A 23,829-nucleotide genomic window follows, 5' to 3' on the forward strand; every position below is an offset into this window, starting at 1 on the left:
TTCTCCTCCTTTTTGTTTGCCCCCTTTTCTTTTTATCCTCTGGGGCTGCAGACCAGACAAAATTAAAACAGGAAGGAGAATACAAGGAAAAGTTCAAAAGATTTACAGGAGCTCTGTGGCTGAGTATTCAGGTACTGTCATATAGATTTTTATGAAAGCTCTGTAGAGCAGGTAGCTTTTCTTAAGATATTCTTGTCCTGCAAGAAGTGGTTCCCACGATCAGAGGTCTGAGCATGATGTCTCTTATGAAGTTGACTTGACCAAAATTAAAAAAAAATATATTAATATGCTGATATTTCTTGTTAAAAACAAGGCGCATTTGTAAAATAAGACTGCTTAATAAAAAGCTCTGAAGTGTCAAAAGTAATTTAAAGTCCTTTCAGCTTAATAGCATCTTTTATTTAAGCCTCTCTCTCTTTAAAGAGGACTCCTTCTCCAAGAACAGAATCTGATTTTGACTCCGATTGGTTATTTTTCCACATCCAATAAGAAGATATAAATCTCTTATAATGATGAAAAGTCTCTGCTTATCATAGTTCAGCTGCCCTATCAAAACCCGAGTAAACATCATGATAAAGTGAAGGTGATAGCTACAAAACCTTGACAGCACTTCCAGCAGAAGTGGGTTTAACTCAAGAAAATTAAATAGTTAAAATTGTCAATGTCAAAGGAATAGTTTGAAGCAAGGCGCTGGGATATCTTCTGGGCCGAACTGCCATAAAATCTAATGGATTTATTAACCTGTTGTGGTTGAGACTGACGGGGACTTGTGATGTATATAATTTATGGACAAAGTTTACTTCCATGTATCCAAACTATGACATTTCTTAAAGGAAAAATAAAAGGACACAAATATATTAAAGAAGATGGTTGTACCAATTTTAACCAAACAAATCTAGTGCAGTTTTAACTCTGAAGTCAAATCCCTAGAGCACAGACGGTCATAACTGACCCAACACAAGCCTCTATCTGAAAATACCATTTCAGACAACTTGCAGGCACAACATCTAAGTCCCTAGGTTTTTTAAGAAATTTGTCTTGTTTAGTTTCACACTGGCTTACTTCGTCCTTCACAATAAATGAAAATATGACTGTTAACAGTTCTTAAGATAGCTACAATTATTATTTAACACTACCACTTGTATGACCTTGTTTACAAAGTCTGAAACAACCTGAACTAACAAGTCAAGGCATTCAAAACCAAAACTAGAGGATTCATTTACAAAATCCCATTAAATGGGGTAGGAGAGGCAGTACTACATTCCCTACTTAGTGTTGAATGTTTCTAAACTAGTTCCAGTGATTAAAAGAACCTGTACTGGCAAGAACAGTGTATACCAAAGGCTCTCAACCTCCAGCACACAGGCCAAATGTGGCTCTTGGAAGCACTGTATCTAGCCCACAGTGCTTTCCATAGGCCAAGACATTTGGCAGTAGGGAGTGGTGGTCATTAACACAGCCACCATTCCTCTGGCCAAATTCCCAAACACCAAGCCTTGCACACCCAGTCAGAACCAGACCATACTCCTTTTCCCCCCATGGGGATGGGTTCGCTCAGGCCATGCCCCCTTCCTCCCCTGCAGGGTTGGTCCATGCCCCCTTTCTCCCCCATGCAGGCCAGGACACATCCACCCCTCCCCCTGCCAGTGGTGCCAGGCTGCCCCCTGTGTATGGCAGCTGCTGCGCCAGCCCTGGATCAAAACTACCATCTGCCCTACAGTCAGACCAGCACTGCTCCTTCAGCACACCAGGGAAGAAGTTTGAGCAATGGTATACACTAAAAACTAAGAACACAAAGCACTTAAGTGTTCTTTGTTACAACTAACATTTGCTTTAAACCGGAGGTGCTCAACTTCTGGCCACAGGACAGATCCAACCTGCAAAGCCATACCACCCAGCCTGCAGGGCTCCCCACGTCTGGAAATTTGGTGGCAGGGTAGCGGTGGCAATTATCTGTGTCACTGCTCCCCTGTCACCAATTTTCCAAGCTTTGTGCAGCAGGATTAGGTTCACGGACCAAACCGAGCCCATAGACCAACTTTGCAATGCCCATCCACGCCACTAGAGCAAAAGGTTGAGTAGCACTGTTTTGTAAACATAACCCTGTTTTGGGGGGGGGGGGGGGGGGGGGGGGGGGGGGGCTGGAGGGAAGGGTTGAGGTTTGTTTTTAGTTTTGCATTTTAAAAACCATACACTTCAGTATTCACTCAGCTGTAGCCCCGAATTTCAAATGAAAATACATTCTTCCCACCTCTCTCTCTGCCTCCTTCTCACACATCTCTTGCTTCAGATGCTCATATTTAGGGACCTACCTAGATAGTTCATGGCAGAAGTTTGTGGTGCAGTGGAACCTTTAATCTCACTTGTTTTGCCATGCACCCCCTCCCCCACCACTGAGCAGCTAAGGCTATTAATGCTGCCATCCAGTAACAGGAAGGGTACATAGCAAAAAGAGTGAGATTAAAGGCGCCACGAACTTCCACCATGATTTAGGGAGTTCCCTACCCATTTTGGTATGCACTACCCATTTTGGTATGCATGTATGGCAAACTGCCAGACCTGAAAGTTTCAAGCCAATGGATAATTTTCTCAAAATGCTGTTAAGTGCCTGAAGAAACAAAGTGCCTCTCATCCATACACAGACTAGCTAGGGAACTCTATAATAAAAGAAAATGTTAACACTACACCCAACATTTAAAACTTCACTGTTTTCTAGTTTAACATTTCTAATTATTATTTCAGAATAGAAGGTAGAATTTGATACAAGCATATTTTAGCAGTATACCCCCTAAAGAGGAGAATTGTTTAAATTTTTTATAGTAAGCAGGATTCAACAGATAAAAAGAAAAAAAATAGAAGGGTATGCAAATGGCAAAACAAAACCCCCAACCACACACAAAAACCCATCTTTTAAAAGGGTTAAAACCCTCTTTTAAAAGGTTTATTGCTATGAGTTTTCTAAAAATCTTGCAGTTTCTTTTGATTGCAGACAACTAGGAATTTAGGGCTTTTAAAGCCAAATGTATAGAACCTGAAAAGGTAGAACCTGTCATTTCCTCACAGTAATTTAAACATGGCAAAGTACTTGTGGAGATAAATGCAGAAAGAAGAGGAATGACAAAGTTTACAGCAGTGGAATCACATGGTTATTCTAAGGCACGTACATCATGATGGCTCATAAATTTTTCTTATTTTTTAACTCCCTTCTTGTAAGTGGCACTGCATAAACGAGCTTAAATTAGTTTGCTGTTTCACAACATTTTTAAAGCAGTTGAGGGCTATATTTTAACATATTAAGAGGAAGCTGCAATGAACAAATCAAGTAAGGTTGATATTTAATCTTTGCAGAAACAAAGAGATGTAGTGCTAACTAAAACTTTTGAGTTTTACCACTATTTTTAGAAGTTAAACCATCTTCTAGTGTAATATTATTCTAACTACTAAATCATAAATGCAGAAGATTTGAATAATCTTTTCCCTGGTCCTCTCTCCACAAATCAAATACAGCAAATTGATTCTAGCTATGACTTATGATTTTTTGAGTCTCTTCAAGATGACTTAATAGCATGCTACTATTCTCTACTCTGCTCTATTTCAATATAATTGTGTTAATTTATTTAAAAAATGACAATTGGAAGATTTTTTTTCCTATTGCTGTTTGAATGTGGTGTTTGCTTGAGACAACCCTCAGGTAAATGATTTTCATTCTTTGGCTGTAGCACACATCAGTTAGGTAGATGAAGTTTTAGTATTCACCTGTCACATACTTATCAAGCACAGAACACCAAACCCCACAGGACAGTCAGAATCTGCCCTTCATGAAAGGAATAAAACAACACAGGTGCAGGGTACACAGGCCAGGTGTACGCAGGTCATTATTAGTACATACTACTAAAAGGGATTTCACCTTTTCCAAAAAGTAAAGCTCAAAAATAAATAAATTTGTGGGCCAGGTCTCAATGGAGTCCATCTGTCACAGTTGGTAGGACAGAACCAAGGGATGATCAAAGCCACTCCATGTATGGGCTCACTGGGTATTACAAAATAACTGATGTGGTATATATGCACCTGGAGCAGGCCCTGCATTGAAAACATACTAAGGAAATGGAGTCAACACCTTCCAAAACAATAAGGGAAAATAAAGGTTTTGTTATAAACTATGAGAGAGTAAGAGAGCCCATGCCAAAGCTGGAAGCAGCTACCCTATACCCATAACCCCAAAGGACCCAGCTGAAACCCTTCATACCCAGGTGTTTTTGGAGGGGAGGAGCTGGGAACTCAAACCGCAGCATTAAGAGAAGCCTAGAGCAGGCAGGAGGGGAGACCACAGGACCGGAAGTGAAGGAGTCAGGCTGAACATGCTGGAGGAATCTGTGAGAGTCACATGGAGTGCTGGCAGGAGGCTCCTGCAGAGAGGGAACTCCCCGGAGAAGCTCTAGAGGAAGGTACAATGGACTGGGAGGGTCAGAAACTGCCTGCAATCTCCTCGGCAGCCAGCAGAGCCCAACAAAGAAAAAGGTACTGTAAAGACGCTAATAGAGGGGCACCATTAAAGCCTGGTACTGCAGTGACCCTAAAAGGGGCACAAGGAAAAATAAATGACCTCAGTGAGATGAGGGTACCGTGATGACCTCAATAGAAAAGCGCAAGAGGCGCAAACCTATGGACATGCACAGGGGAAGGAGAGAGTAGTTGCACTGACATTGTTTCCTAGTTTACTGCCAAAAGCCAGGTGACAATCCTCCAAGACAGGAGGCGTGGGTTCCTTTAATTTTTTTGTTAAGGTAAAGGCCCCAGGGAGGAACCCAGCGGCAGAATACAAACCTGAGGACGTCTACACAACTGGTGGACTAGGCGAAGGTGTAGGGGTCAAGGAGCCCTCAGTGTCAGAGGGCGGCGAATGACGACTAGACGGAACTACCCATCCAGGTACTGAACATCTTCCTATAAACACCAAAGACGTGGCAGGCGAGAGCATGGGTATGTGGATCTCTGTCTAAGACTCGTCCCATATTTCAGCCAGCAGGCTGACTGAGGTCTTATGAAAACACGCATCTAGATCAGTTGTCTGTATGTGTGTATAGTTCTCAGGAGGAGGAGAAAACAAAGGAAAAGGCTGCAAGGATGCTTGGGAGGGCAAACTACCCAGTTGGCCACTTGACATAAACAAACAAAACCCTGGCAAACAAACACTAGTGAAGAAGTGAGTAAGGTGAAGGAGAGAGAATGAAACTCACAAACAAAATGAACTCCTTGTGTTGTAATGAGAACTGTATGATAAACACCCTAAAAAACTGGATTAGCAAGTGGTAGTCTTAAGAATCTTTGAGCACTCAATTTTCAATGAACACTAGAAGAGCTGTTCTCAAAAAAATAAAAATAATAAGTAACCCTGACTGACAGTGAAGTACATCTCACAAAATAATAAAGCACATATTAAGAAAAATGTCAACTTTAAAAAGGAAAGCAGACGCTTTAATGCTGGGGTGGGCAAAATATGGCCCATGGGCACACCCCCAAGCCGTTTCCCCTGACCCCGCTCAGCTCCAGCATCATGTGGCTCCTAGCTGCATTGCTGGACTGCGAAGCACGGGGCCTGCGCAGGTACCCAGGATGTATGTGTGTGTATGTTCATAGGGCAAGTCCTACATGCACACCCCAACCTACAGATGCACCCATCCCCACCTCACACTGCCATACATGCATACCCCACAGCCACCCTGCCCCCGCACACATCCCCTCACAAACCCCATACCCACCCACACGCTCCCTCACCTCATACCCACACCTATCTACTTTCACAGACACACCCACATCCTCCCACACACACACCCCAACGGCTCCCCCACAATATACAAGAATAAGACTTCATTTTAAGCTATTATATACAATCACCTCTTCCATACTACACAAACACATGTAAACTAGGACAAAATATTTTTTTAAATCAAATCAATGAATGTTTTAAATGTTCACTTTTTAGAACAACTTGGTATTTTTCTGGTTCCGAGACTGCCAAACCCTTTGCTGAAAGGAGTACTTTTGGAGGGCAAGGAGAGTGACTTCTAGTCACAAGATGTAGTCCAGGGGGCAGGGGCACCTATCAAGGGGTGGAGCTACTCATGCAGCCCTTGACAGCTTGCTAAAACTCAGTAAGTGGCCCTTCAGCTGAAATAATTGCCCACCTCTGGTTTAATGGGAATACTGAATTGAGGGGAGCAGGAGAGAGGAAGGCTGACTGTTTGGAAAAACATTCTATTTTTTCTGCTTGATTTAAAAGACAAAAGAAAGGAATCTAGCTTTAAATAATGCAATATTATTTGGATCACACTCGAAGTACAACATTATTTCCTGGGTACCTCATTATTAAGAAGATTGAGAGTTCTGAGAAAAGCAATAAAGTGAGGTGTAGTGAAACAGAGAGAGAAAGACACAATTTTATTCATAGCCAAAGTACAGTCCAAGACAGGACAACAGACTACAACTATCTGAAGAATGGTATGCTAAGGTGCTGTAATTAAGAGCAAGGAGATAGAAGCTACAAAAGCAACATTTTGGCTGAATGGTATAAAACATGCAACAGTGAGATACTAGGCTGGTGATGTTTTAATGGCCTCAGATGCATTCTGAGTAAAACGGGGAAAGACAACAATAAAAAGTCTACATTTACAGTGCCAATCCATGATTACGGACATAAAAAGTAAGAGACAGAACACATGCATTTTCCTGATGTGAGGAGTATCAGGACTTAAAAGGATTTTTTTTTCTCCCCACAAGAAGTCATGGGCAAGAAGAGGGATTCCCCCTATTTTGGGGAAAAACATTCCCCAGAACATGGTATCACCACTCCAAATCACTAACTTCTGCTACCTTTTCCACGTCTTATGAAATACAACTTCTGATTTTTTCCTTATTCTGAACAGATATGCAAAAGGCTCAACCTTGTGAACACTTCAATGGATGGGTGTTAGCGTATGTCCTGACCCACAGGAAAAGCATAAATTCTGTTTCTTATATCATTAATAGAACTGAGTTTTGTTGACTTCTGCTCATCATGGTCATGAATTTTAGAAGCAATTCATGCCAAGCTTGTCTATTACCCCCTCAGTACAAGTCTCATTAGTGTTAAATGAAACTAAGTACATCAAGGAAATTAGATCCCATGATCTGATAATTTAGGAACCACTTGAAGTACTTGTTAGCATCTATTTGTAACATGCTGCTATAAATAATTCTTTGTACCCAGGAGTTCTTTCAATTGCTTATTCAAATGCAGTACGTTCTTCATGAACTTGTTTGAAGGTTTTTTAAAGCTATCGTTCAAATAAACAAGCTTACCACTTTGCTTCACAAAACAGTTTTATATGTACATTTTACTCCTTTATTCATTGTATCCTTAACGTAAGATTAAAATGAGACAGACACTCAGTTTCAAACGTCTTGCTTGCTTACCAGTGACACCGAAATGTAGAGGAGGAAAATGATTCCATGACGTAGAAATGCATCCACTGAACAGAACAAATAGGGGAGAACAGCTCTGAAAACAAGGAGGCATGTAAAAGGACAGGAGGCCCAAATCCAAAAAAGCCAAGTCATCAGAATAATGCACGGTCTAGTGGAGAGCAGCTGAAAGAATATATATACAAGATCCTAGGGAAATTCTGGAAGTAAATTCAGAAATAGGAACGCCAATGAATTTGACAAAGATGATTAAACACAGAAGATAGGTGGCAGCAATATTCTGGATCTCTAAGTTTTTAGAGAAAATTAGGAAAAGCATATTATAGCAATCAACATGATAAGTATTTTCAGATGAAATAAGGCCAAGCCAAAGATGAATTCCGACAGCGTTTCTACAAATTATGAATACAAAATGTGGCAGGAAGAGTAGCTCAAGTCAAAGCTCTGGTGATGAAGGTCTTGCAAACCTGAACTGATAGGAAAAAATAATGGTAATGGCATGAAAAAAATAGTCAAACAATAACTTACTGCTCTCCAAGTGAGGAGCCAAGACTCTTTATGAAAATTTAGGGAGATGGCCACTAACAGAAACATGACAGGCCAAGCGACTCAAAGAATAACGGTCACAAGCTGGCAGAGGGTAGGTTTAGGTTAGCTATCAGGAGGCGCTACTTCACAGTCAGGGCGGCTAGGGTCTGGAACCAGCTTCCAAGAGAAGTGGTGCAGGCTTCTACCCTGGGGGTGTTTAAGAGGAGGTTAGATGCACATCTTGCTGGGGTCATTTGACCCCAGTATTCTTTCCTGCCATGGCAGGGGGTCGGACTAGATGATCTGTTCAGGTCCCTTCCGACCGTAGAAACTATGAAACAGTACAGCAGGTTCAAGCTAGCAACATATTTGTGATACGATGGATAGAAAAACCATAACACAGCAACAGGCTTAAAAGCCCAAGCCTGCACCTGCAAGCTAATGCTCCTGGTATACAAAGTGACAGTAATGCAAGTCACATGGATCAAGCAGGAACAGGAATGGAAACATGTTATCAGAGGCAAAGAGTACATCTCTTAATAACAACACAACAGCTGGCAGTAGCTATCATGTACCAAGTAACTTCCCCTCCACATCTTCAAGGATGAAAATAGAAAAAGGAGCAATAGAAGTAGTTCTGCACTGATAGAAGAAGTAGTTCTGCACTGATAGATGCAAGAAGCAACGAACCAACAACCTTGGAATCATTCTAGTTGACACATTCACATTTTTAAAAACAAAAGGAATGTAGGACTCGAATGTAATGTGATCTACAGCCATCTGAGTCAAGACAGGGCTTTATATTAAAATAATATGTGATAATGGAACTAGAATTATGCAACACTGCACACACCCATATGGTAAATTACAGTGAAAAAGTATACACACACGGAGAGATAACTAATTCTGGCATATCATAATTCTGAAGGCTAGCCTTTACAAACCTAACATTTTCTGTTTCCTGTCAGTATGCCTACATGTACACAGCAAAAACTTGTGCAAATTATGACCTGTCAGTTTTACTTAACTGAAACTACAGCATTACATGAGAACCTATTATAGCCATCAGACTATTATTCCCACAGTATATTCAGCTATAATGTGGATTTAACAGGGCTTTTTGTTTGAAGTGCTTAAAATGCCCTGTCCTGCATTGCTAGTTATCTTCCAAAAGTTAATGCAATCGTACCAATGAGCTGTACTACTGGCTACTTTATTGTGAGCAGCAGAAACACTTGTCAAATGCCAGCTTAACCACCGCAAACCTGGCCCTCTGCCAGGTTGCAAGGGTAAAGCTTATACCAGTGTAACTAGTGCTTTCGAAGGCATAAAGGATTTACTCTACCATTCAGTGATACAATACAACTATTGATTCACTTATTTTATGTAACAGGAGAGGATGTAGCCTCTCCCTGTGGCCAAAACAGGTCATAATCTGTATTAAGATAAAATTCCAAATATCTATCAATGAATGATTTTACTAAGCTCTCTCAGAGTTGTGTTGTCAAGGGAAGACTAATCCCAGAAACCCTGTTTGTTGAAATAGGGCCCCTTACTATTTCCCATCTGCTACTCCTTTTACTGTGAATAGAATGGAGGAGGAACCAGGCCAAAAAGATGTAAAATAATAAACTGTGACACATGATCTAGCCTTCATCATTAGGTGGTCAGATATGAGTCAGTCAGACAAAAATGCAGCATTCTAGATTAACCAAAAAGGCAGAGAGCCATTAACTAGCATCATAATTGGTGTTAAGTGGCTGGCTATTAAAACCAGCACTTTATAATTAACTGATAATAGGGCACAGGGATAAATTAGCTTAATCTATGTTGCATCAGTCCTATAGCTCCTCCCTTTAGGTTACAACTGATGGTCACAAGCAAGGCAAGATGGAGAGGCCTGCACTGTTGCTGCCCATACTATAGTGTCTGGGGTAGAGGCGTGCAGCCTGCTGGACATGGATGGGGAGGGGTGGCATGCAGCCAGCTGGACAATATTTTGGGCTGGAGCCGTGATCCCCGTCTGTCTGTATCTGCAGCAGCAGGCAGAATTGTGGCTCCAGCCTGGCAGGGGGCTCCAGCCCAAAATCCCGCGGCACATCTGGACATGCCTGATGGCACACCAGTGGAGAAACGCTGCCCTAGGGCCTTCTCAAGTACCCCAAGGGTATGCGTACCCCCAGTTGACAACTACTAGCCTAATAACTGGAACCTTAGTGGGAGATGCAAGTTCAGTTTCCTTTTCACCTGGAAAGGTTAAATCCCTACCTTCCACCCCGCAGGAGTGCCCTAAAGACTAGACCAGTGATTCTCAACCAGGGAGCCACAGCACCCTGGGGTGCCTTGAGAGCCTTTTAAGGGTATCACTGCCCGCCATGCAATATAAGCACTGTTAGGTGCACAAACATGATTCACAAGATAAATCCAGATACTTCAAATTAGAATACATAGTGTCAAAAGCATTCAGACACATTGCAATCTTCCTGAGTTCTTCGCAACAGAAGAATTGCTCTATTTTTTTTTGACTGCAGAAAAACGAGAGTGAGAACTAAGAACTGTGATTTGCAGAGGGGTGATTCTGATCTAAAGAGATTGAGAACCACTACACTAGATGATAGGTAAGGCTAACCAGGGACACCCTCTAACCTTTCTGATGAAACTGCACTTTACATGAAATAATTCAAGATACATGGGGCCAAAGGGAGTGCAAAAGAAGCATGACCTTTTTATCCTTGTGGCTAAGGCACTCAACAAGAGGACATCCTGGGTTAATGGTCTTTTCTCCCAGGATTGTTTCTATATTTTATCCAGTGACAATTTCTTTTGTGTTCTTCTCAAGATTGCCACATAAGGGGCCAACATCAAATCACAGAGAATCAGATTCAGAGAAGCACAGCTGAAGATACCTACAGCAGCCATCTAGTCTAATCCCCTGCCTGAAACAGGACCATCCCTATCCAAACCACTGTATATACAATTCATTGTCCAACCTCCTAGCAAAATTAGTCAACCCCAGCAACAACAGACATAATACCCTAACCTCCCACAGGTAAAGCAAGGGGACCAAAGTAGTCTTCCTGTTGCTGTAAAAGTTAATATAAGCTCAAAAGATCCCAGAATGAGGGGTACACCTCTTGCTAAAGATGGCGGCAAAAATCCCCTCAGTTCACAGCAGTCTGATGGAGGGGATGGTGGGAGGAAGAGGGAAAGACTTCCTTCCTGATGTCTAGTACAAAGATCCATCCGACCCTGAGCAAAAGAGCAAGATCTACTAGGTAGGGACATCTGAGTTTAAGCCCCAGTAGGAGCACTGACACACCCCAGTCAAAATCTACAGCCCCCACTGCAGCCAACACTCAAGCCTGAGAGGAAGTCTTAAATAAACCCCAACATGTAGCACATGGGAAGGGGAAGAGGAAAGTGGGGGGGGGGATTCCCCCCCAGCCCCTTGTGGCAACCAGCAAAGCTCAAAAGCATGGGGAAATCAGATTTAGATCAATTTATATTAGAATACAATATGGCCCAAAATTATTCTTGAAGACATTTATGCTTCTTAGGGAGGGGGTTTGTTACAATAATTATGTATCACTAATGAATGTATGCTGAGAACCTATTCAAACAAGTCTTTGATTTTAAAATCTATATATTATTAAACAGTTTAGCCAGTCCAACTCTTTGTCTTTTCTGGTAGTGGAATGAGCTAGCATCCTTGGATGCTGTCACCACTCCTTTGAACAACACCATGCTGTAAGTGTTCAGCCCCAACAATGAAGTGAAAAGATACTGTGAGGGCACTTCCAAAACTACCTTTCTTTACTTAAGCTATGTTACTGAACAACATAAACAACATTTTTCAACGCCTCTTCCTGCTTCACCATTACATTCAGGTACACTGATTTCTTCCATCAGCATTAATACCACTCAAGAATGTCTAGTTCTTCCCCTGGTAAAAGTAATAGATGTATTACTAAAGAACAGCTTGGGGTGGGGGGAGCAATAAAGAGGTGGTAATTTCCCTAGAACTTCATTTTCCTCATACAATAATAGAAGGAGGCTTGTCATTTTAAGTTAGTGTGCCATTATGTGCTCCATTTTAAAATATATATATATATTAAAGCTGCATCCCAGTACATATTCCTAGGATATCCGTGACAATAGCCATAAGCAATGTAAAAATGTTAACAGAGTCTGTAGAAATAGCCCAGGTACGCACACCTTGACGTGACATTTTGCTTACATGAGATTAAGTCATGTAGACTTATTGCATTATCTGACATTACATGGTTATTATAATAAAGCTCCATTAATTGCATGCATCAGGTGATAAGACTGGAAAAATCTAACACAGCCCAATGTCAGCTATTGCACAAGCAGGAAGGATCTCACAATGGGTGTGGGCACCTTAAATCACTACAGCCTCAGGAAAAATTGAGAACTCTGACACCATAGTTAATTCTTTTCTCTTATTTCTTACCACCTGTATCAAAAGTATGTAAAGACATCCATCACTAGTATTTAAGCACATTAAACAAGTCACAATCCTTTATAAAAAAATAAGCATCTCCACAGCAACTGAAGTGGGAGAGGATTATGATTTCAGAAGGATAAGCAGATAAACACCTAGGCAACAAAGATCATCTTTTTGTGAAAGCACCTTTTAGATTAATAAAAGAGGGAATATGAAGTGCTAGTAGGAATGTTACTGGTTAGTGTTTTAAGAATTTGGAACAGGCTCGTAATCCATTATGAGACAGGATCAGACTCAATACTGTACTTTTTCTAACCTTGCCCTCTTAAGATTACTATCGCAAGTAGAACTCGTTAGCAGTTTTTTTCTGCAACATCATTGTATTAATCTACTTCCCAAATGCCCATCTTAAGTGCAGTCTACCAAAATCCTGACTTAGAAAAACTAAAACAAGTTACAAACCTAATGACTAATAAAAGAATTACTGGATAACTGAAAATATTCAAGAATTTAAAAATAAAGTAGCAAGACTCATTCATGCACATAAAGACAACTTAAAGGCTAGAAGGTGAGTAACAATACTAGACAAGCAAAACTTGTTTTTTTTTGTTTTTTTTTTTTTAGAAGAACTGTTTGTTTAATTCTCAGAAGAGACCATTGACTGACAACAGTCAATTTCTGAATGAAGTGAAGGGGACTAAAATCTGCTGTTACACTAGTAAAATGGAAAATATCTGTACAAGGAGCATATGTTTTGATGATATCGCTTTGGATATTTTAGGCAAGGACAGTGAACCAGGACAGCCCACCTGGAAAAAAGATATTTTTAAGTGTCTGGAGGTAAAAATGGGAACACTTAGTTCTAGATTCTTGTTAACTTTTCTTCAGATTCTAATCTCATGTTCAGACTTAAGTGATATGAAGAGCAATATTTAGATCAAAGGATTTTTTTTCTACAAAAAAGTGGGAAATGAAAAAAGCAGTTTGATTACTTAACTTGGAATATTTCCCACTAAAAGTGAATGTGAATATCCAAAGGCAAGAAAAAAAAAGTTAACTTCCTTGTTTTGAAACCAGCTTGTGTTATGTAACACTTCCTGATTCACTAGGATTTCCAATACAGTTTGGTATATTTAAATATTATAGTGAAAGGATATAACTGGGAAATATTCAAATTTTAACAGGATTTTTTTCTCTCCCTTGAAGTTCAATCAGTAAGTATGCTTGGAAAGCCTTAAGCATATATAACCAGTTATAAGTTTAAAATATATTTTATACTCAACTAAAAACCCTACATGTAGTAAAGCAGCAGACTACTTTAAAAAACATGGCAACTTGGTAAATAAGTTAACTGGGAAAGGTCTGGCCCACATCACAGCCCATTCCTGCAAACTACTTAATTTGCCTAGTTAAACTTTGGCCTTTTTTTTCCCTTTAATGTAAAGATCAAAGGTGGCTAGACACGCAGCTCAACTATGAAAAGATTCATATTAACAACCTATTTTGCTTGCTCATCAGCACATTCTTTAGCTATCTTGTGACAATCCTGCTACACTTCAGATAAGTTAAATCTGTATTCCATCCAATATACATCTCCAGCTTTTACTTCTCTGACGATTGTATTGTCCTCCCACAAACTTTTGTTCTGCTGTGAACGGTATAGGCGTACTGAATAAAAGTATACATCATCCCACTGCACTGGCCTTCAAAATCCAGATGTGTGACTGCATGGAGGGGAGAGGGGAGGAATAAACTTAAGTTTAGTTACCAGGGTGCAGCATTAAAAAATAGTAGGGGAAAAATAAGGGTGGTTGAAAGAATCTCATTAATATGTTCATCAGAATTAAATATACTCAAAGACACTAAAGTACAAACTGAAGAAATCTAAATAAGATCAAAATTATTCTACCTGCTAAAACATGATTAAAGCACATTTATTTTTAAACTTGTAGTACTGACCTATTTGTAACTTCACCCACAATATGCTCAGTTACACTGTCATTATTCTTATGTACCAAAGAATCAAAAACCAGTATTGAAGGTTTTTGTGGTATAAACCACTGACTGTTTCAGGAAAAGAGCCAGAATTATGAACACCATGGTCTACTGTTTAAAAAACAGCACTAAAAACTTAGCAGAAGCTGTGGGTCAGCCCTTGAGCAGCAAAGTATAAGGTTTTTTTAAATTTGTTTTCCAGCTCAAGAACAAGAAAATCCTCAACAGAGCATTTTTTTTTTTAATGATTCAATGAGAAAGATCCCATGAACTACCAGTGCTCAACTTTCTGGCAATGATGGCTTGGGACCGGCCCTCAGGCAAGCAGGATTGGTGTGTAGGACTGTGCCATCTGAGCTATGGGGAGCTCCATGGGCTGGAGATTGAACACCACTGCCATAAAATAGGAAAGAACTGAAATAACTGACTTTTCACAGCTGAGTAAAACAGGATGCACAAGACCACATCAACTACATTTTTCTTTTGTTGGGGGGGGAGGGAGGAGTGTCACAGTCCTTTAAGTACTGTTCAAAATGAATATAAACTTTTAGGGTAAGTGTGCCATATCACTACCTGCAGAGTGATCTTATCCCACAAACAACGGGTGAAAAGGCCATCACCTTGGGCATTGTGGCCTGCCTGCCAAAAAATTAGCCCCCAAATCAGCCCTGAGCCCCTAGTGCCACTCTGATCCTTTTCCCCTGGCTGCCCTGTGCTTTCTGCCACCTGCCCTATGCTCCCCAGCTGATCTGCTGTTCTGCTTCCTGCTCTGTGCTCCCTCCTTGCTCTACTTCATGCCCTAGCCTCCCTACCCCCTCTTCTTTCTGCTGCCTGCCTTGGGCTTCCCCTGTGTGCAGCTTCCTGCCCTGTGCTCCCCACTCTGCTTCCTGTCCTGGGCTCCATCTCTGCTCTGCTTCCTGCCAGCTGCCCCGTGCTCCATATCAGCATTCAAATTACAGGGGAGATGAGCCCCTGAATGAGACATGAGAGCCCACCTATAAGAGTTGAAAATCATAACCTGCAGGGTCTCTGATTTTATTAGGGCATCATAATGGACAGCCCAATTTCTTTCGCAGACACCCCCCCCCCAGAAGACTCAAAGTGCAATTGGAAGCTTCCTCCCCTATGAACCGCTGCTCCCTGCCCTGCCTGCTCGGGGCTCCCCACCAACCTGCCTCTCTGCGGCCTCCCCGCCCCGCCCGTGGGGGGCGGCCCCGTGGCGCAGAGCTGCTGCCGTTGCAAGCGCCCCAAGCCCAGCGGGGGCTTCGGCCAGACCCCCCAGCTCCCCCCGGGCGGGGCAGCCACCTGCTTTCCGCCCCCGCCCTCGCCCCGCCGCGGGGAAAGCACCGGGGAGGGAGGCCCGGACTGCGCAGCGGTCCCGAGAAGGCGGGGAAGGCGCGAGCGGCCTTTGTGTGCGAGCGCGGGAGGAGCCGCCCCGCCCCGCCCCGCCCCGCCCGCGCCCTGGGCCCGCCGGGCGCCGCAAGGGGACCCCAGGTCTGGTGTGCTCGGCCCCGCCGCCCCCCGGCTCCGGCCGCTACCTGCAGCGTCACCTCCTCGGGTCTCCAGTGCGGGCGCAGGCGGCGCAGCAGGCGCAGGGCGCCCGGGCGGCAGCCGGGCCCCTCCTGCTCGCGCACCGTGATGTCCAGCTTGGGCACCTCGGGGGCGCCGGGCGGGACGTGGATGTAGTTAGCCATGGCGGCGGCGGCGGCGGCAGTAGAAGCTGGCGGCGGCGGCGGGCGGGCGGCTGGAACTGAAGGGGGCGGGGAGGAAATTTCCAGTTCGGCTCCGAGCGGCAGCTCCGGCTCCGCCTCCCGCGGGGCAGGCTGGGATGGCGGTCCCGCCCCCGCGCACCTGCCTGCGGCCCCCCGCCCCCACGCGGCCCGGCGTGGCCTTCGCGGCCGGCCCGGGCTCGCGCCCCTTGTTCTCCTCGGTGCCAGCCCTGCTTTGTTGCCCTCGAGGCGGTGTGGGCCCCGGCTCACCCACGGCTACAGACGCCTCTCAAGGGGCCTATGATAAAGCAGCACCGCAGGTCATGGGCCGAAAGAGGGACCCGGGCGGGACAGGGAGGAGTGCGCAAGGGGGCGCGGACGGGCGCTGCCAGGTGAATTCTGTCTCTGTCCGGAGTTGGAAATGGGCCCACAACTCCTAAGCCATAGTGTCTTTCCCAGTCAGGCCCACTTGATGTGCTGAAAGATTGCAGCTTAGGCCCATCACAAAATGCTGTAAGCCTCCCTTAATTAGGAATGCCAGCAGGGGACGCCAGTTAATTCTGGGGACAGAGCAGGAAGGGGAGTGAGATCATAGGTTAATACCAGATTCAGAAGGGGACGCAGAGCAGAGCACACTGGTACGTACCCACGGTCTCCCAAATGAGTCGGGGGAACTTGTGGATGCCAACTTGTGAAAGGCATGAGCAGAGGAGTGAGGAAGTCAGCCACACACTCACCCAGGTTCCTCTTGGCCAGAGCCTCCTTCCTGGTCTTGTAGATGGCCAGTTTGGCCAGAGCAGGAGGAGGTTGACAGGAGGTCTGGGAACTTGGGGCCACAGACAGGGACTGCATGATCAAAAAAGTCCGGGAAGTAGTGCAGCCGGGGTCTCAGCAGGAACTTCTGGAGGAAGTAGAATTTCATAGATTTCATAGCCGTTAGACCTCATAAGATCATTGGGTCCAATCCCCCTGCCCAACGGGCAGGAAGTCAGCTAGGGTTAAAGGATCCCAGCAAGATAAACGTCCAAATGTTTTTTGAAAGTGTCCGGAGTAGGTGCTTACACCACCTCTGGGGGAAGTCTGTTCCATGCCTTAGGGGCTCAGACAGTAAAGAAGTTTTTCCTTATGTCCTGCTTAAAACGGCCTTCCAGGAGAGGCGCTGCAGCCTGCACTTGCCCTCAAATTAGCGTTGCCAACTCTGACTGAAGCTATTCCGAGAGATTTTAATAGGATATTTTATGAAAAATAAATAAATCTCCTGGGAGTAACAAGGAATAATGGGCTAGATATCAGGAGGCACTACTTTACAGTCAGGGCGGCTAGGATCTGGAACCAGCTTCCAAAGGAAGTGGTGCTCGCTCCTACCCTGGGGGGTCTTCAAAAGGAGGCTACATAGACACCTATCCAGGGTCATTTGACCCCAGCATTCTTTCCTGCCATGGCAGGGGGTCGGACTTGATGATATGCTAAGGTTACTTCCAACCCTACCAACTATGAAACTTGCTTTCAATAGTCCCCAGGAGGTGGATGCCAATTCCAGTTGACTCCCAGCCAGCCTGGGAAGGTCGGCAACCCTACTTCAAATGGAACAGCCCCACTCCCCACTTTTCTATTTCCATACCAAGCGCCACACGCACAATAAGAATTGAGGTGGTTTGGGTTTTGTTTAGCAGCTGGAGGGCCCGCCCTACTGTAGGACAATGGAGATCTCTTCTTCAGCTCACAGCTAAACTGGCCCCAAACATATTTCTGCCCTTAGAAATACTGCTTTTGGCAGAAGTGGTCCTGGAACCCCAATTTCTGCCTCCAGTGGTGCACTCCCCCACTGCTGAGAGACCCATTAGCTGATGAGGCTCCCAACCCTGTGGGCATAACTATCTGTCAATGTATTCCTTGCTACCTGTTCAAATTAAACTTGGATAGAAACCAGCTATAAAGTTGTTATACATTTTCAGCTTCTAACTTTTACAGCTGGATAGACCTTGTTATGGTATAACAGTTACTTAGACAAGCTAAACCTGCAAAGCTGTGCAATTAACCAGTGAATTGCATAATCCCTGTCAGGTATAGAAGGGGCCCTAAGGCTAAGCTCAAGTGAACTACAGTGACTTCTAGGATGACTCTAAGGAGGTGCGTCTACACAAGACACTTCATGTGCAGAAGACTAATTCTACTGTGCATTAGTGTGGTGGGCAAAGCCTGTGGTAATGCACAATAGATTTAGTCTAACGTGCAGTAGCACCACAAAAAAAAGCATTTATTTGCCCTAATGTGCAGTAGCACTGATTACAGTGCATTAAGTTTAGTACCTATCATTATAGCATGTTACAGCACGTTTAGTACCTGTCATTACAGTACACTAATGAACATGTAGACGCACCCAAGCAGCAATTTCCCAAACTAATCAGGGTTTATACTCCACTGCAGTAAAGTCAGCCACTCTCACCCCCACCTTCTTCAGCCACTGATTCCCCCTGTTGCTGCCACCCTTTCTGCCAGTTGTCTCTGGCACACTCCCCTCACAAAGGGGTTTGCCTCACGGCATAAGAACACTGCTTTAAGATACATCCTCAGCAACAATTTAGCAATCCAGAAAACTTCCATAAGAATCTGTTTCTGTACTATTTATAAAGCAGATTTACTACAGTTTGGCCTGTCTCTCATGAATGAATCCTCAGCTGTGCTAGGCCCCAAACAAAAGTAGTAGATGGTTCATCTGTTTAACTATTGTTAAACAGACAAGTAAATGAGGGGAAAGCTGTAATATATAAGGTAGGTACCATGAGGACAATCATCATGTCACTGCAACAGTTCTGATTTTTGGACCTCTCATCTCATGTCATCTCCCCAACCCCTCCAAGGTAACACTGCTTTAACAACTTTACCAATATCAGTTACAACCATAGTCACTTGAAAGGCCTTGCCTAATTTTGCCCTCCCCTGTACCTCTTGACCCTCATTCCCCAAGATGTTAAACTTGGTTCCCGTCTCCTTGTACACTTGAGTACATGCCTGTCAACATATAGAGCCCCACCTTCAGAACTGGTACTTTGACATTTAATAAGTCACTTACCTACCTTTCTTCAAATGCCTTTTATTAAATCTTGCCTTCCTTTTCTCTTAATTGAGAAAATCCACACTTCACCTGAAGTCAGACTTCAGGCACCAATTGAGAAAATCCACACTTCACCTGAATTTTTCTTTCCATTCTGGTAGGTGTATTGTATTTAGGTGTAAACTCTTTGCGGGGAGGGGGGCAGTGTGTGTGTGTGTGTGTGACAGAGAGACATATAAACCAAATTGTGTTTTATGGGGAAAACCCCAGTATTAATATCTATAAACACACTATTCCAGAAATTGTTTCTTTAACACCTAGGAATTACCAGGGTAATAACTAGACATGGGCTTGAACCAAACTATTACAGCAAAACAGTGCAGAATATTGACTTATTTAGAATCTGGATTTAAATGCATCAGCTTGAGTATATTTCTAGTGGTAATCAACTTCTGGTCAGGTCTCTTACCTTTGGGAGCTCTTAGATAATCTGCAGCCATCTATTTCTAAAGTTTTTGGTTGCTTGTGTCTTTTTAAATGCACTTAATATTTTTAAGTTTCTCCTGTGCTTTAAAATTTTTCACCTCTGTTGTTCATTTTCATTATTTCTCCTCTTTTGGGTCTTTAAACTCCTCTCAAAATTGACTTCATGATTAAGCTCCAGGAACACCTTCCTTAAACGCACCTAGTGATCTCATCATTCACAAATACATTCTTATTAGGGAATTGCAAGAGTTACATAATGCCATTGCATTACTCAGTAGAAGTGTATTAAAGAATGGAAAGATAAAACCTTTTTAACAAGGCAAAATAGCAAATGAACAGGGGCAGCAAACAGGACAGTTTACAAGCAGTTCACTAGGAGCAAGAGGAGGAAGGGGAAGGGGATCCAGGTACTAGATCCTGCTCTGGGATGGTAAGTGAGCCAGGGCTGCCTGTGTGTTTGGCTTGTTACGTGTTTGTTTGATGGACTGCGTGTTTAGGTGTGTGCTCTGAAAAGCTGGGAGTACTGCTAGCTGAGTGTTTGGTGCCTGTGTCTGACTAAAGTCTTTGGGTTCCAAGCATCCCACAACCTGCCCTGGCTCCAGGGCCCCACTCACCCCTGCCCCTGCCTCTGCCCCACTCTCTCCCTCACCACAGGGGCCTCAATCTGCCCTTCCACACCGCTTCCCCAAAACAAACTTACCTGCTGCAGCCACCCAGAGTCTGCACCCAGGCTGCCCCGTGGCCCAACACGCTGCACTGCATTTGGGGGCTAAGCCCTGTTAGACCTGGCCTTTTGCCACCTATGCTACCCACACACATCTTTGAAGGGGAGCCTTTAGTGTAAGGTCTTTCTTTAATTAAGAGTTGCTAACCTAAATATGTTTAGTATAAGTAGCTAAACTTAAAACTTAGCAGTTAGACCAATACCTAAGCCCCTTGCTTAACTACAGTCCTGAACAAGGGGGAGTTTGTTTAGAAAGTCTCTCTCACCCTTCTTTTACTGTAAGCTTTGTGAAGGAAAGCAGGGAAAAGGGAACCTTTCAGGACCAGGGAGGAATGAACAGGCCAGTTCACAGAGGAGTTTGCTAGGGAAGGTCTGCAGTTCTGCAGAAAGAAGCCTGGGGGCTACAGTGAACAATATGCTGAATATGAGCCAATAGTGTGCCCTTGTTGCCAGGGCTAACAGCATACTGGGCTGCATTAATAGAAGCATTGCCAGCACATCAAGGAAGGTGATTCTTCCCCACTATTCAGTGCTGGTGAAGCCACATCTGGAGTAGTGTGTCCAGCTTTGAACCCCCCACTACAGAATGGACATGGACAAATTGGAGAGAGTCCAGCAAAGGGCAACAAAGAGCTGGGACACACAACTTCTTAGGAGAGGTTGAGGGACCTGGGTTTATTTAGTTTGGAGAAGAAAAGACTCGGGGGGGGGGGGCATTAAGGGCAGCATTTAACCATTCAAAGAGTGGTTCCAAAGAGGAGGGAGCTAGACTGCTCTCAGTGGTAGCAGATGACAGAACAAGGATAATGATCTCAACTTGCAGCAAGGGAAATTTAGGTTGTTTTTCCTAATATCTTCTCTAACTAGGAGGGTAGTATAGTACTTGAACAGGTTACCCAGAGAGGCTGTGGAATCTCCATCCTTGGAGGTTTTTAACACCTGGGTAGACAAAGCCTTGGCTGAAATGATATAGTTGGGGTTGGTCCTATTTTGAGCAGGGGGTTAAACTAGATGACCTCCTGAGGTCCCTTCCGACCCTAATTTTCTATGATTCTTTGATTGAAAAAAGCATATGTCAAAGCTTAAGTGCTCCAACTTGCTTTTGTTAATTTCAACAAGACCATTTGTTTCAGTCAGGAGACAACACTGGGTATGATGGCAAGCACCATGTCCATCAACTTCAGTTGTTAATTGTTAATGACTTCAATGACTTAGTGAAGTCTTACTGACTTTATCAAGGTTGATTTTAGAGTATATCTAAAGCAGAAAGAGTTATGAGAAAAGCTTAGGGGCCCAAATTGTTTGGGAGGTAGCAGAATTGAACTTCCTCCTGTTTATACATTTACTATTTAGAAACCAGGAATTAGATGATAATTTATTAAACAATACTTAGGGACAAGATGTCTCTGTGGTTATTGCCATAAAGCCATGTTGGACCCTTATTTTTGTCTAGTAGTGTTTGAGAAACTGTTCACCTTAGCATTCAATGAGTTCAACAGCAGTTGTGTTGTGGTCATTAAACACATTTTTGTGTACCATAGGTGCAAATTAAGGAAACATTTCTTACAGAACTAAAGCAACTTCTTCAAAACTTCCAAAAGCAATTTGCATTGCTTTTTGCCTTTTCTGCACCTCAATTTCAACTTTTAACTCTATAAAACAGCACTTCTAGTGCCTTATCCCAAAGTCACCACACCTGCCTTTCATAAATCAGAATGCTAGGGAGAAAACTAGTAACAGTTAATTGGATTAAAGGATTTTTCTTGCAGCAGTGAAGTGAAAATATTAATATTTTTATTAAAAATATATTAAGTTGTTTCATGGCATGTCTACACATTACATGACTAAATTCTAGTCATCATCTTGTCACTATCTTTCCCTTCTCCAACTAGTCAGAAAGAACCTGTGTAGACACTTATGCCTCTTTCTTGCGCTCACTCTCCAGCACTAGAATGCTGTTGCCAAAATGTCAGTAATTGTCATATTTCTGTTTCAGGTAATGAATTTAAACTTTAGTCCCAGTTCATTGCAATGATGGTCTGTACAACTGATGATCTCACATTGCTTTATATATGCCCATGAAATAAGTTCCATAGTACCATTGTGAAAGGAGAGGTAGAGAAATACTGTCTTCTTTTTACAAATGTGAGAACTGAGGCACAGATTAATTTGCCATTAGGTCATGCAGCAAGTCAGCAGTAAAGCTGGCGATAGACTTGGAGTCAAAGTCCAATACTTTTACCTACATGGCAACACTTCTTTGAGAACATGTCATCTTTCTTGACACAAACAAGCAGCTGAATAAACTCTACTTTTCCATTCACAGTGTTAAACTCCTATCAACTCCTACACTTTTTATATTGATCTTTAAAGTGCCCTATTGATTGTATGGACACACAGGAATTTCATAGTTTTATGATCACTCTGACAACTCTTTATGATCAAAATTTTAAATTTTGATCTCATTAAATTGTAATTGAATCATATCATTTTATAAATAAATTTTACCTGGCTATAAACATCACCAAGGCAGACACTTCTAGGTTAGGTTTTCTGAATGGCAGTCTCTGGCTTAAACTGCAAGTGTTACCAACTGAATTGTTGATCTCACTCTGTTCAAGTTCATTTTATGAAAGCTATATGTGACAACAAAATAAGACCCTGGGTTTCTTGTAATTTTTTTATCTGGTTCTTTAGCAGTCTAGTAGGAGGCAGCAAGTCATTTGAAATTTGCACTTCTTTCAAGGGATTACTTCCCTACCATTTAATTTCTCTCTCTAACTGCCCAAACTTCCAAGGTATGAATGCTACTGTGCAAAATATGGTCATTAAAATGAGTGAACTAGCTATCTAGTAATAAATCGAGCAAGAATTAGGAATTATTGACCCATAGGGACTCTGGCCCCAAATGAACAAAGCTTTTAAACATGTGTGTAAGTTCATTATTATTCAGTAAGCCACTTGAGGCCATGCCTATGTTAACAGGACTTAAGCACATATTGAATAGGAATGAACTGCTGCTGAACCAGGGCCTCTCTGATTTAGCCCAGTGTTCTGAGAGTTAAACTTTGCAGATAAAGTCCCTTGTACTTAACAGCAAGCTGTCATTGATTAGATGAGGAAAAGTTTAAATTGATAAAACCACTTTGTGCTTTTATAATAATAAGAAAAGATTTTCTGAATTATCAAAGTACAAAATGAATATCCACTGTTGATTTTTAACTACAGCCTGTTGTAATCATTCTGCACTTGCTAAGTGCTATAGGTGGCCATGTTCGCATGTGTCTAGTGTTTATGTAACAAGTGCTGGGTGGATGGGAGACTCTGGGGCTGCAGCGTGGAAGCAGCATGCGGCTGGAATTTTCCGCGCGGGGTCTCTCAGGGGGAAGTCCAGGGCTTGTCA

General features: G+C 42.9%; 1 protein-coding gene across 3 annotated transcripts in view; it reads right to left on the bottom strand.

Annotated features, from left to right (window-relative positions):
• The window catches only part of ETNK1 (ethanolamine kinase 1), an 87,199-nt gene that overhangs the window by 33,604 nt on the left and 29,766 nt on the right, over positions 1-23,829 (bottom strand). For 2 of the 3 annotated variants that reach the window (XM_090043622.1, XM_090043621.1), the window contains exon 1: positions 15,991-16,262. The exons of the other annotated variant lie outside the window; for it this stretch is intronic. In XM_090043622.1, coding sequence (XP_089899748.1) covers positions 15,991-16,146 — 156 coding nt within the window. In that variant the 5' untranslated portion in view covers positions 16,147-16,262. Of the gene's footprint in view, positions 1-15,990; positions 16,263-23,829 lie in introns of those variants that run through there. 3 annotated transcript variants of the gene reach the window in all.

This window comes from Crocodylus siamensis, chromosome 4 (assembly GCF_052110815.1).
Source record: "Crocodylus siamensis isolate JL-2025a chromosome 4, ASM5211081v1, whole genome shotgun sequence".
Taxonomy (NCBI): Eukaryota; Metazoa; Chordata; order Crocodylia; family Crocodylidae; genus Crocodylus; species Crocodylus siamensis.